We start from the raw sequence: 14108 nt of genomic DNA, 5'->3' as shown, positions 1-14108 counted from the left end.
AAATTCTCTAACCACGACGGAGCTAGTACCGAAACTGTTCATCACGGAGAACCCATTAAACAAAACTCGAAATTTCGCAGACCTTAGGTCAAAGCTCGAAGCTTTAAAAGGCGCGAAATGAAGACGGATAAAGTGAGTGCCTTTACTGGTGACTTTGAATTTGTATGCTCCTCCTCCGGTGGGGAAAACACGAGCCGTGTGGTATAAAACGGGTGAATCCGGAGATGGGTTCGGGTCAGAAACCGAAACGGACCGATCGGTTGAGAGGAAACTCGAGCCGGGGTTTGAAGAGTCGCTGAGAAAAGAACGGATTGAGAAGAAAGATGTGCTCGTATTAGCGCCAGAGTTAAGAAGGTAATTATCAGTTGGAGTGAATGAAGAAGCGAGACAGAGATGAAGATGAGAGAAGAAGAAGAGAAGGGTTTGGATTAGATGTATTGGAAACGCCATTGGAGTGAAGCTTTTGGGGAGAGGTTTGAGAAGGTTTTTGTTTTGATGATTGATGTTAAAAGGAGAGAAGAGAGTGCGTGTTTGCTGTCGCTTCTCTGTATTCATTTTTTCTTTTTTCCCCCACTAACGTGTGAGTGAAAGAGGAAAGTGTTTGTGAAATCATTAGGGAAAGCGAATTTGTCAAACAACAATGGGAAACCAAAGGAAGCTTAAACCTGCCTTTTTGTTTGTTGTTTGTGATTCGGTGGCAATCATTTTCAAAAAGTTTTTGCTTTTTTATATAGTTTTGATTTTTTTACTGATTTGGTAAAGTAAATAAAAGGAAACTGTAGGTTAATCATTTTCTTAAAGCTATTAGTAAGCATGTTTAGTTCATTTTTAGATATATCTGATTATCTGTTATTGTCATGAGATGTGTTTTAGACTATAAAGACTAAAGAGAACAGAGAATCTCGTTGATTAACCTTGGTGATTAACTGATTATTGTGGTTTTGATTGCTCAACCAAACAAGGTTTGGAGTTTGGACCGACACATTAAAGAAATAGATAAATATATTGTAGAGTAGACAGGTAAATTAGATAATTTAAAAGGTAGATAAGATTATGTTATTCAATTAATCTATATATAATAACAATCCGAATAAATGCGATCAACAGTTGTGTTTTTTCAATCGTACCATTTAGATATTTTCTAAAAAGTCCTGATAGTTCATTAAAACGGTTATTTATGCAAAGTTACAAATGTTCACTGTAGAGTTGTGTTTATTGGAACATTCATATATTTTGAAACCTCTATATATTTGTTTGTTTGAACTGTTTTCAATTTTGTGCCATGACACAAAATAATATAAATTTTCAATCTCAACAGTTTTTACTGCTTTCTAAATTATTCTCTAGCATTCATTCTTTTAAAAGTAAAGAAATTCCTCCACTTTTTGATTTAACAAAAGATTTTTTGAATGATGAATATAATTTACAAATTTTAGTTAATTTTAAATATAAAATTTTAATAAAAATACCTAGAGCTTTTTTCCAACAGTTACATGGATTATATAGTGAGTTTTTGAATTTGACCTTTTTAATATAGTAATAAAGATGTCTTCTATTTAAAAGCAATTTATATGGATTATTAGGTATATTTAAGTGCAGACAATTGCGATTTTTCGTAGTACCTTTTCATAAAAATTTTGTTTTATTTGTTTTTTTAAAAAGAAATTCAAATGATTGTATCTGTTCATTGTAGAGTTGTGTCTTTTCACTATATTTTATTTATATTTTTTCATCACAAGTTTCATTCTAATAGGTGTATGACCATTGTATCTATTTAAATAGTCATGTCTTTTGAACTTTCTATATAATTGTCTCTTCATCAATAACTAATAAATCATAATACGTTGAAACAAATTTTCTGTTTTATGTTGAATTTAAATAATTTGAATATTACTATCTAATATTCAATGTTATTCTATAATCTAACTAAAATTTTAGAAATGATTATAGCAATATAGAAATTTAATAAAACTTAATATAGAATTTACAGTTGCGTCTATTTATCATAACTTTCGTTAAAAACTATTTTAATATTTAAAATTTATTTTATCATCTTTTTGAAAGTTGTGTATTTTAAGTTCAAATTTTCTTTGATATAGTTTAACTCATTATTAAATACATTTTTAATTATAATTATTTTATAAAAATTACATTTACTCATTACAACCATTAGTTCAATATTCTCAGTTAAGATCACTTTGTCATTATGTTTTTTTTATTGTAGCTCTCTACCATAATTTTTCATAAATATCTTATATATTTATAATATTTTAAATATTCTACATAATATTTTTTGTTTATAAGTTTTCATTTTGATAGTTGTGTTTTTAGTAACAGTTTATGTATTCAAACTATTATATTACATTCAAATAAATTTATAGTGTATAATTTTAAATTTATTTACTTTTTTCTAAAATGCTTTGCCGGGAGTGTGAGTCCTAATCTAAATAATAAATATTTAAATAATTAAAAACTAGTATATAAATAGAAAAATATCCAAAAAACTATATTATCGGACTTGAATTGAAACATTAATGTGTATTCCCCATCTATGGCTCTTGTACTCACAGTGGTGTCACCAAATCCACTATCACCCACACTATCATCGCACCACGTGTCCCCTTCCCGCCATGGCTTTCGTCACGGCTTATCATCATCACTAACCATCCGCCGGAACAAATCTCCGGTAAGATTCCCTTTACTAACACCACCGCGTCATTTTACATCTCGGCGCGTGAAAGTCTTCTCACAACTAAGATTCCCTCTAATCTCCCCCGACGATCACTGGTCCCAATGGGCCACTCTCTTCGCCGCCGGAGCTTTCGGTGTTTGGTAAATCACCTCAAAATCCCTCTCTGTGAGTTCGTAAGAGTTTGTATACTGAAATCTCTGAAACTACCAAGGTCGGAGAAGACGAGACTTGGAAGTATGGTGAGTGGTGCGCTGACCAGCACGTTGATTGGTCTCGCCGCGAGCAATTTAGGGCTGATTCCGTTCGAAACGCCGTCGTATGATTTCTTCATGGAGTTCCTCTTGCCGCATACGATTCCGTTGCTGTTGTTTAGAGCTGATCTCCGTCGTATTATCCGATCTACTGGGTCGTTGCTCATTGCATTCTTAATTGGATCTGGTAAAGGTTTTGTCTTTGCTTAGTTTTAGATTCAAATTTCAAGGTTAGGTCTTTGAGAATTTAGGATTGCCTTATGTTGGTTTGGTGGCAGTTGCGACGGTTGTTGGGACTGTGGTGGCTTTTATATTGGTGCCGATGAGATCGCTTGGTCCGGATAACTGGAAAATTGCAGCTGCTCTCATGGGGAGTTACATTGGTGGATGTAAGTTTGTCTGGAGCTTCTTCATTGCTTCTTTGGTTTGTTAACAGTCAAAGGTACTCAATGTTGATCGACATCGGTTTAAACGTTTTAAGCTTTTACTTTTAGATTCTAAGAATCTGATATTCTTGCCAAATTGATAAATGGGGAAAATCTTGCTAAAATTGGCTTGTGTAATGTTTCTCAGCGCTTAGGAACGGCTTCTTTGTGAGGAAAGATAGTAACTCTTTTGTTGGTTCTTTTTCTTGTTTATGCTCTGCAGCTCTTAATTTTGTTGCGATATCGGAGGCTCTACAGATTACACCATCTGTTATAGCAGCAGGTGTGGCTGTGGATAATGTCATATGCGCTCTCCACTTCATGGTTTTGTTTGCGTTGGCCTCAAAGATTCCCCCTGAGACTTCCTCAGCATCTCCCCCTGGTAAAGTTCATCTTAATCACTTGTTATATTTTCTTGTTTTTATATTACAGTACACTTGGACAGGTATTATCTTACCAGTAGCTATGGCTAACAGTGGGACCAATTAGAGAACCAAGAACCAATGACTCTAGGACTAATTGGTTAGAAGTTGTCAAATTAATTTGAGTGACTATTGGTAAACTAGTTATTATGACTATACATTATAATGTGTCTGGCAATGTATGTTCTGATAATAAATACTCAATACTTTTATATTATTACATAACCATTCTCATCTTCTAAATGCATTTTGCATCAACATTTATGTGCCTGTCAAATTATGTATTGTAAGGAACAAAAAAGTCATTACTTTAGAGTTTGACAGAATCATTTTCAACTTGTAGTCGCAGTTGCATCCAAAAATAAGCACAAACACTTCTATTTAAAGTTATATGTGTGTGACGTATGGCAGATGCCGACATGGCTAAGGATGACAAGCTTGAGGACAAGAACAGAGTGGTTTCAACTTCGATTGCACTATCAATTTCCTTCCTGATCTGCAAAGCTGCAATTTTCATGACAACGCTATTTAACATCCAAGGAGGCATGCTCCCTGCAGTAACAGCCATCACTATCGTCTTGGCAACTTCCTTCCCTGACTTCTTTGATTCTCTGGCACCTTCTGCTGAAACTATCTCTCTTATTCTCATGCAGGTATCTTTTTCTTTACACTTTATCTACTCAAACCAATTCAACCAATTAGGGATGTGTCATTGACGAATAAGAAATAGTGATGGGTTTGTCTGGCTACACCTGGTCTGTGATGAGTTTAACCATGTGGACTAAACCTGGAATGGTGGCATATTAGTAGTTCATCTAACTAACTATTTATTTCTTAAAATCTTTTTTGATCAGGTATTTTTCACAATTCTAGGAGCTACAGGGAGTGTATGGAATGTAATCAACACTGCCCCAAGTATCTTCCTATTTGCTGTTATTCAAGTAATGGCTCATCTTGCAGTGACTTTGGTTGTGGGAAAGGTATTATGTATAGACATGAAGCTACTACTTCTTGCATCAAACGCTAACATTGGAGGTCCAACCACTGCTTGTGCCATGGCAACTGCAAAAGGATGGACTTCTCTTGTCGTTCCCGGAATTCTCTCCGGCGTTTTTGGGGTCTCCATTGCAACTTTTCTGGGCATTGGATGTGGAGTTTTGGTCCTCAAACGATTATAGATTTCTAAATGATTGGATGGGAGGATTCTGAAGCCACACTCCTTGTAAAAGATGTAATTGATGTTGTCTCATTAGTTTAGTTAGATCTTTTACTTTCCAAAAGTCAAGTGTACTCGCACGTTGCAGTTTTTTTTTTTTGTTTAATTATTATTAATATATGAATTTATCTCATAAATAAACAATAACCATTTCGATTGGTTGAGCTCTACGTGAGAAAAAATAAAAATATGTCGAAAAAAAAACTAATAAAATCGTCTGGTACTGTAGATTGTACTACTGTACCGCTCTTTCAATATAAGTCAACTGTACTTCAGTTCGAAATTGAAAAACTCAACTGTACGTGCCCTTTTCAATCTGAAAAAAGTCAACTCCACCATATTAATAAGATTCTTCTGATTCCATATATTTGTATTTTGTAACCCAAAGGGCAAAGCAGTGCTAGATTTATCCTATAAATTTGTGCCTTTAATTGTAACTTTTGATTCCAACTTATATAATATGCAATATGAATATGCATGCCACGGCATGGCTTGGATTTAGATTCCTAACTGAGCCTTTACTTTGTGTTCACGCACCTGCTCGTTCCATAAAATTAATATGATGCCTATAATATTTTTGTTAGTAGTTTAGTACAAACATAATATCTTTCGAGAGCATAGATATATATATATTAGTTAGCTAAGCTAAGAAAAAGTAAAGGTGTAGTACATCAAATACCAATTTGTCCACGCATGAATCATGCCTTTTTTTGCGTCAAGATAGTAGAATGTTCTCAAATCTCAACTCTCTAAGCACGAAATCCTAACTAATAGTTTATTAGTTATGATTGGAACCATTAGTACTATACTTTGATTTGATTGGAACCATCTTGTACTTCTCATGATTATTTCTATCTGTTTATTAACTATATAGACATTTCAACGAGAATTCCCTCCTATATAAATGTACATTTGGTAATATTTCTTGTTTTTTAATTTGCCAAGATTTATTGTAGTAGACTTGAAACAGTTTTTCTAAAAATAAAATAATCGAACCATTGCTCTCAACACACAAGTTTTCTATTCGCAAATATATCTAACCCGTTTTGACCTAGGGAAAAATCTAAGAAACTATCATATATTTATCTAAAATGCGTTTATACTTTAATTCATATATACATGTACTTAGAGATTTTAAGAGTTTCTTCACACAAGTTCATTTCAAATATATATATAGTTCCCCCCGAAACAAATATTTTAGCGTCTACATGTTATTTATTTCTAAAACTATTTTTTCGTTAATTTTTCTGTCTTGGCGTCAAGATAGGATTTTGTAGTTTTGACGTCGAAACACGATAATTTGATGGTAAAATATAATTTGGTAATTTGGCACCATTCCATAATCATGTAACTAAACATACAAGTTACAAAAAAAAAAAAAAAAAAACATAAACGAACGAGGGTATGTACGTACCTTTATCAAAATTCCAAATATGATTTGTCCCAAATACTATTTTGCGGAATTCATAAAGAAGTAAATGTAAAAGTAACCGAATATATACAGATTTTTGTTTTCTTCGTTTTTTGTCAAAAATGTACAATATGATCAGAAGAAGGCATTCAATTGCGTAAAGGGAGCCACAAACTGATCCATGTGTGGCTAACGTATATTTATATAAATATAAATTTTGATACAGTTTTCGGGCATTACATTTATGATATACATATGAATTATCTAGTTGCCTACAATACATATTTTATTGTAAATTGTGTGTTCTCTGCCGGCAACTAAATGCATGTTGGGATATAAGATAAATATATAAAAGCAAGGGAAGGATCTTACATATATTTATATAAATATTACTACATTGCCCTTATGATGTACTATAAATAATAAATCAAAAAAAGGTTTCCACACAAACACAACACACTTACATCAAAATATTGTATGCTAGATATTAAAAAAAAAAAAAAATGGGGAACATGAGAAGTGTGGTGAAGATGTTGATGGTGGTTCTGTTTCTTGGATGGATGTTTATTTGGATTATGATTTCAACTAATCTTTTCAAAAGCAAATGGACCCCCGAACTCGCCAAGTATCTCAATACTACTTATTTTGGTCCTCAAGGTATTTATTTATCTATTTATTCCCGCATTCACTTTAAAATTTTAAATGTTTTCAAGGATTGAGTATTCATTCAAGAACTATTATTATAGGCACGAATCTAGTGCTTCTCACGGTTCCAATGATGTTCATTGCGGTTCTGAGTTGTGTTTATTTGCATACCCAGAAGAAATCCACTCAAACTCAAAGGTTCGACTTGTTGTAATTACATTGTGACTGGCTATATATACTGTCCATGTGTATATCTGTAACAAATTTATCACAATCTTGTTTATATAAGTGCAGAGAATGCAAAGTAAAAAAAAAAATGGGGAGGGTGATGATGGTGATGAACCCATTGGGGATAGTGACAGCCACAGAGTTGGCTTTTTCTCTATTGTTTGTGGCTCTATTGGTTTGGGCTCTCTCCAATTATCTATACATTAGCTATCACGTCAGCCTTCATAACCACGACAACGCCAAAATGTAAGCTTCTTTGTTTTCAATTCTAATCTCTCTATATATATGCTCGAAATGGTTTGTTAGAATATGATTTGCTCGTTCATATAGATTAGTTCAAATTGGAAACTCATGATTGCTCATGTGAAACATAACGGATGGTACAGACCATTTTTGATACGTTTGATCCGATCCGCTCCATAGTACTATACTACCAAAATACACTAAATCGGTAGAAGAGTTTTATCAAACATTGACCGAAATGGTGCAGATGGCAGGCAAAGTTTAGGGCTTTTGGTCTGAGAATCGGATATGTTGGCCACTACTGCTGGGCCTTTCTGTTCTTTCCGGTGACAAGAACCTCTACGATACTGCCACTAGTCGGGTTAACTTCAGAGTCAAGCATCAAATATCACATTTGGCTCGGACATATCTCAAACTTTCTCTTCCTAGTCCACACGGTCGTTTTCCTTATTTACTGGGCCATGACCAATCAGTTGATGGAGGTCCGTTACATCTAACTTAAATTTCATTTTTGGTTTTAGACTAAAACTACATTCTCAATTAAAATATAATAACCCTTAGGATCGATTTTATTGTGTGCAAACAATGTGTTTAGGTCACTTGATCACAATGATTTACCCGCGATTTCTTGCAAAGAAAAAAAAAATTACCAAGGAATCTTTTCAATACTAGATCATTCAAGTTGTTTCAGAAAAAATCGAATGTTTAAAGCTCTTTGGAGACAAATTTGTATGATTGTATCTATCTTGCTCCTATTCCGAAACTGATGATTTTACGTTTTCTTATATATGTAAGACGTTTGCATGGAATCCGACATATGTGTCTAATCTAGCTGGAACAATAGCGATGGTGATTGGAATAGCGATGTGGGTGACGAGTTTACCATCCTATAGACGAAAGAAGTTCGAGCTTTTCTTCTACACTCACCAACTCTACGGTCTCTACATAATCTTCTACGTAATCCATGTGGGAGACTCGTGGTTCTGCATGATCCTGCCCAACATCTTCCTGTTTTTCATCGACCGTTACTTAAGATTCTTACAGTCCACCAAGAGAACCAGACTTGTTTCCGCTAGGATCTTACCTTCAGACAACCTCGAACTCACTTTCTCCAAAACCCCAGGTTAACAACTAATTCCTCCATTTACGTTTACATTCAAATGAATCAACAACAACAGTTTAGGGTTTTCCTTTTAACGAATATATTTTTAATTATAAATACAAATGCAAAATGCAAACGAGAAAACAAAAATTGTTTGATTTCTATTTTTTTAAATAGAAAATTTTAATGTTGAATTTAATTAAATGTGAATGTAACATTTAACATGTAAACGCTAAATAAAACACAAATATAACAACCAAAATCATATTGAACGTAACACACGCTCATTAATTTGGGCTAGAGTGCCGTGTTCAAGACAATATACAACGTATACAATGATTGTAACCATTTTGTTTCATGATCTAACTATAGGGTTACAATATACACCAACAAGTATATTGTTTCTACATGTGCCGAGCATATCCAAGCTTCAATGGCATCCATTCACAATAACTTCGAGCAGCAACTTGGAGAAAGATACGCTCAGTGTTGTAATCAGAAAACAGGGAAGTTGGACTCAAAAGCTTTACACCCATATCTCTTCTTTCATTGATTCTCTCGAAGTTTCTACTGAAGGTCCTTATGGCCCTAACTCTTTTGACGTCTCGAGGTACAAAAACTCAAAGGTCTTATTTCAGTTTCTTACCTAACTACTTTGTCTTAAGTTTAATCAATTGTCAAATTCTCATCATATATAGGCATGACTCTCTAATACTAGTGGGCGGTGGCAGCGGAGTTACACCCTTCATTTCGGTTATCAGAGAACTCATATCTCAGAGCCAAAACCAAAGCACAAAGCTACCAGATGTTCTTCTTGTTTGTGCCTTTAAACATTATCATGATCTTGCGCTTTTAGACCTAATTTTCCCATCGGATATATCAGTCTCAGACATTTCCAGGCTGAATCTCCGAATTGAGGCATATGTTACAAGAGAAGACAAGAAGCCCGAGACAACTGATGCTCACAAACTTCTACAGACAAAATGGTTCAAACCGCAGCCTCTAGACTCTCCTATCTCACCTGTTCTTGGACCAAACAACTTCCTCTGGCTCGGAGTGGTGATCTTATCATCATTCGTCATGTTTCTCTTGCTCATAGCGATTGTCACGCGTTACTATGTATACCCTATTGATCGTAACACAGGAAAGATATATAATTTCTCGTACAGAGCGCTTTGGGACATGTTCCTAGGATGTGTGTGCATTTTCATCTCTTCAAGCATAGTTTTCTTATGGCGCAAGAAACAGAACAAAGAAGGAGATAAGGAGTCCAAGAAGCAGGTACAGAGTGTAGATTTTCAGACGCCCACGTCTTCTCCAGGTTCATGGTTCCACGGCCACGAGAGAGAGCTGGAGAGCGTTCCCTATCAATCTATAGTACAAGCCACTTCAGTCCACTTTGGCTCCAAACCTAATTTGAAAAGTAAGTAATCTATTACCTATATTAGCATCACTTCATTTACGTAACAGAAATGGTGTAAGTGAATGCATATGCATGAACCTGATACTTTTCAATCTTATCGTTCCGCAGAGATTCTGTTTGAGGCAGAAGGTTCGGAAGACGTTGGGGTGATGGTTTGCGGACCAAGAAAGATGAGGCATGAAGTTGCAAAGATATGTTCATCTGGTTTGGCTAAGAACCTTCACTTTGAGGCAATTAGTTTCAACTGGTGATCGATTCCATGTTCTAACTATGTTTGTTTGTTGTATCTGTTATGGACCTTTGATGTTTAGATTGCTTGCTGCTAGCTAAATTATTCTTGCATCTTCATATTATTCAGCCCATTATCACTTTTGTTTTTCTTGTTGTTGTTAGCTTTTGTTTGTTATAATTTATAATACTTTATTTTCTTCTTTCAAATTCATATAAAAAAAATACATAGATGAAATCTACATTTTTTGTTTCTAAAATTCTGTTGACCAACATTATAAAATTGTTAATAAGCCTCTTTGGGTGACTTACCCTTATATAGAAGAATTCTATTTCTTTCTCTATAATAGAGTTTTAAAAAATTACTAGGTTGATGACAATTGTGAAAATATTATCTTATAGAAAACTTTAAATTATTATTAAGGCAAAACTTTTATTTCAGATAAACAATTTTAAAAAATCTAAAAATCAGTTGTGTTAAAAAATTAAATCTGATCAAAAGAATGTATTTAACTCGACGTCGAGGCAAGGTGGAGCAAACATTCAAACTCGTAACGTTGCATATTCTAAACCATTTCTTTGACCATGAGACAAATATAATATTTTTAAAATCATGAATTAATCTCGTTTTCTCATATTTAATTTACCACCACCATCTATGTCTTCATGTTTTTTTCCAATTGTTTTCTTACTCTTCCAATTCTTTCTCGTCATTTTCATTGTCAAATTTTCATGATAATTTTCATCATTACTTTTACTGTCTGGTTCTTCATTATACTTTTCTTCTTCTTTTTCCTCGTCAGCTTCCTCACATTCTTTCACTTAATAATCATTGAAATTTTTTTTTAGACTACCTTATGACTTGTTAACCCATCAAACTCTAAGACCAAATTTATTGCATTTTTTCTCGTAAAATTTGTGCAACTCATGGATCAACATAGTCACCACATGCACTCAATTATTAATACTTTCACTTGTATACTTACTTGGTTTTAGATCCGCACGTATTGAAATTCTTGAACCGAAATCTTTAATATTACAACTTTGCAAGATATTAAAATATTTCTATTATTTTAAACTTTTTGTGGAGCTATTTATAATATTTTTAAACATTCTATAAAGTTTAAATATTTATAATATTTTTGAACCTTTTAAAAGTTTTATTAATTATAATATTTTAAATTTTTAAAATTTTAAAATTTGGACGCCTCATAAATCAATCTTCCTGCTCATTTGTAGTTGTAAGCATATTAGTCTTATTTATAATGGTTCTCAACCATTGTCTAAAAATTTTCTAGCCGATGTGGGACGTTGTACATACACTTATTATAAGTATTTTAATATAGAAATTTTACATAATTTCAAAAATGGTAAATATTGAGATGTCTGATTTCAATAGGTCGTTTCAAAAATCTTAATATAGAAAATTCAAAAAAATAAAAAATGTTAATCAGTGACATGCTGAATCTCGATAGGTTGTTCAAAATCCTAGGTGGACGCCTTAAGGAGCAAAATCTTTAATATTACAACTTTGCAAGATATTAAAATATTTATATTATTTTAAACTTTTTGTGGAGGTGTTTATAATATTTTTAAACATTCTATAAAGTTTAAATATTTATAATATTTTTGAACCTTTTAAAAGTTTTATTAATTATAATATTTTAAACTTTTTAAATTTTTAAATTTGGACGCCTCATAAATCAAACTTCCTGCTCATTTGTAGTTGTAAGCATATTAGTCTTATTTATAATGGTTCTCAACCATTGTCTAAAAATTTTCTAGCCGATGTGGGACGTTGTACATACATTTATTTATAAGCATTTTAATATAGAAATTTTACATAATTTTAAAAATGTTAAATATTGAGATGTCTAATTTCGATAGATCGTTTCAAAAATCTTAATATAGAAAATTCTAAAAATTAAAAAATGTTAATCAGTGACATATCGAATCTTGATAGGTTGTTTAAAATCCTAGGTGGACGCCTTAAGGAGCTTATAGTTCCTACTTTTATTTAGTATAGATTTACAAAGTAATCTTTTAGTATATATTTTACCGGTGTCTACTTATCTTTGCTAATTTAGTTACAGTCTAAAACATAAAAATTCAACTTTAATTAACTATAGCTTTAAACTACTCTTGAAAGTATTTGGTGTAATCATTCGGTCCATAATATACTACCAAAAATTTCACCGTTCCCTTGTGTTTAAAGTCAATTGGATTACTGTTCACCAAAAATTTTTTTTATTGGGTGACATCATTAGAAAGATTGTTGTGAGATAGTATGTAAGAATACAAAATTTAGAAACTATTTTACATAGTTAGATGAAAAATCAATCACTAAAATTTTAGAAACTATTTTATATTGTTAGATGTAAAATGTAAATTTGCTAAACATTAGTGAATATATTAAGTAGTAAAATCTGAAGTAAAAATAATTGGTAAATAACATACACATTGTTATGTTTAGGGAAAAACATAACAATACGAAAGGTCCAAAATATTTCTTTAATATGTTTTTGAGACACACATATTTTGGTAGGTCTCAAAAACAAGAGAAAAAATAATCACACGAAAATTAAAGAAATCAACGGTATTCAAGTACCAAAGTTCAAAATTGAACTTTATTTGCACCAATAGATGATAGATTATTCTTTGGCTGATTCTTCTCCAATGGTAGTAGGAAGGAAAAAAAAGGAGATAGAAAATGCATAGACTAGATTTACCAGATTGAGAATTGCAACAATTGTATCCGAACAAAAAAAAATTGCAACAAATGTGTTATGACCAATATCTCTAATCAGCTTAATTTCTACAAACTTAATATAACATGTAATAAATCACTTCTCTAATCCAATTTCTATGAGGTTTGGTAGTGTCATAAAAAATCGGAGTTGCACTACGAATATTGGAGCTATTGCTGCCTCAGTTATTTACTATTGCAAGATTCAATATTGCTTCATCCACTCCACTCAATGAAAGATAAAATATTATATACACAAATGCTTAAAATGTGAGGAAAACAACTTCTAATACAGAAAATAATTGTTATGTTAAGAAAATTATTACTAGATGGTAAACTCAGTTTGACATTGGAAGATCATAACTTACCATCAAGCTGATGTAAAAACTTTTTGTTGTTATGTAATAAGACATTATGCAGAAAAAAATCAAAGCCTTGCTATAAGACATCATGCAGAAAAAAATCAAAGCCTTGCCCAAGTCTATAGATATCCGTACACAATGTTTTCTCCGTGTTACCACAAGCAACTTTGGCTTCAAATCTGGTTCAAACCAACATCTCTTCTTCTTCCTACTAAGATAAACTCATGATGAGTGACATTATCACACCTTAGAATTGAGTTGATCACTCCTTAGTGACATTATCGAGCCCTCGTCATTTGCTTCAACTTGTTTAATTTGATCCAATATATCTCCTTCCTCCGGGCCATTATCATTTTCACTAGTCATCCTAAAAATATCACTAGATATGAGAAATCTAGAGATCCAAATAATAAATTCCTCAAAAATCTAGTTCAATAATAGAAAAAAAAACCTCATGCTTAAATGAAATCTAGAAAAACACAAAGCATCGAAAAAAACTCATTAAAAAAATATCGGAAAAATACAAACAAACGACAAAATTTATTTTACAGATTTCTCTTAGATGAAACGAAGTATGTAAATGACAATATTTTGTGTCAATGAATGGTACATTAGGAAAGCGACAAACATATCCTTGTTGATATCCAATGGTAGGAAGGAAAAATAAGGAGATATAAGACTTCAAAAGTTGATTTACCACATTGGAAATTGAAA

The 14108-nt window shown here is 32.5% G+C and overlaps 2 protein-coding genes across 3 annotated transcripts; both read left to right on the top strand.

Moving 5' to 3' along the window:
• On the top strand, window positions 2532-5095 carry LOC104736412 (uncharacterized membrane protein YjcL-like). The gene is made up of 6 exons (XM_010456384.2): window positions 2532-2832; window positions 2904-3130; window positions 3222-3332; window positions 3592-3750; window positions 4202-4443; window positions 4645-5095. The coding sequence occupies exons 1-6, from the start codon at window positions 2552-2554 to the stop codon at window positions 4966-4968; spliced, it is 1344 nt and encodes a 447-aa protein (XP_010454686.1). The 5' UTR covers window positions 2532-2551; the 3' UTR covers window positions 4969-5095.
• LOC104736410 (ferric reduction oxidase 4-like) lies at window positions 6921-10344 on the top strand. 2 transcript variants are annotated; one of them, XM_010456383.1, is made up of 8 exons: window positions 6921-7042; window positions 7164-7260; window positions 7357-7449; window positions 7788-8015; window positions 8329-8656; window positions 9008-9245; window positions 9334-10058; window positions 10167-10344. In XM_010456383.1, exons 1-8 carry the CDS (start codon window positions 6921-6923, stop codon window positions 10307-10309), a joined length of 1974 nt encoding a protein of 657 aa, XP_010454685.1. In that variant the 3' UTR covers window positions 10310-10344. The 2 variants fall into 2 exon arrangements, with proteins under 2 accessions (XP_010454685.1, XP_010454684.1); XM_010456382.1 differs by having other exon boundaries at window positions 6921-7074; window positions 7357-7536; window positions 7781-8015.

The sequence above is a fragment of the Camelina sativa genome, chromosome 13, assembly GCF_000633955.1.
Source record: "Camelina sativa cultivar DH55 chromosome 13, Cs, whole genome shotgun sequence".
In the NCBI taxonomy this organism is placed as follows: domain Eukaryota; kingdom Viridiplantae; phylum Streptophyta; class Magnoliopsida; order Brassicales; family Brassicaceae; genus Camelina; species Camelina sativa.
Note: the sequence above shows the minus strand (reverse complement) of the source record. Positions and strands in the feature narration are given on the sequence as shown.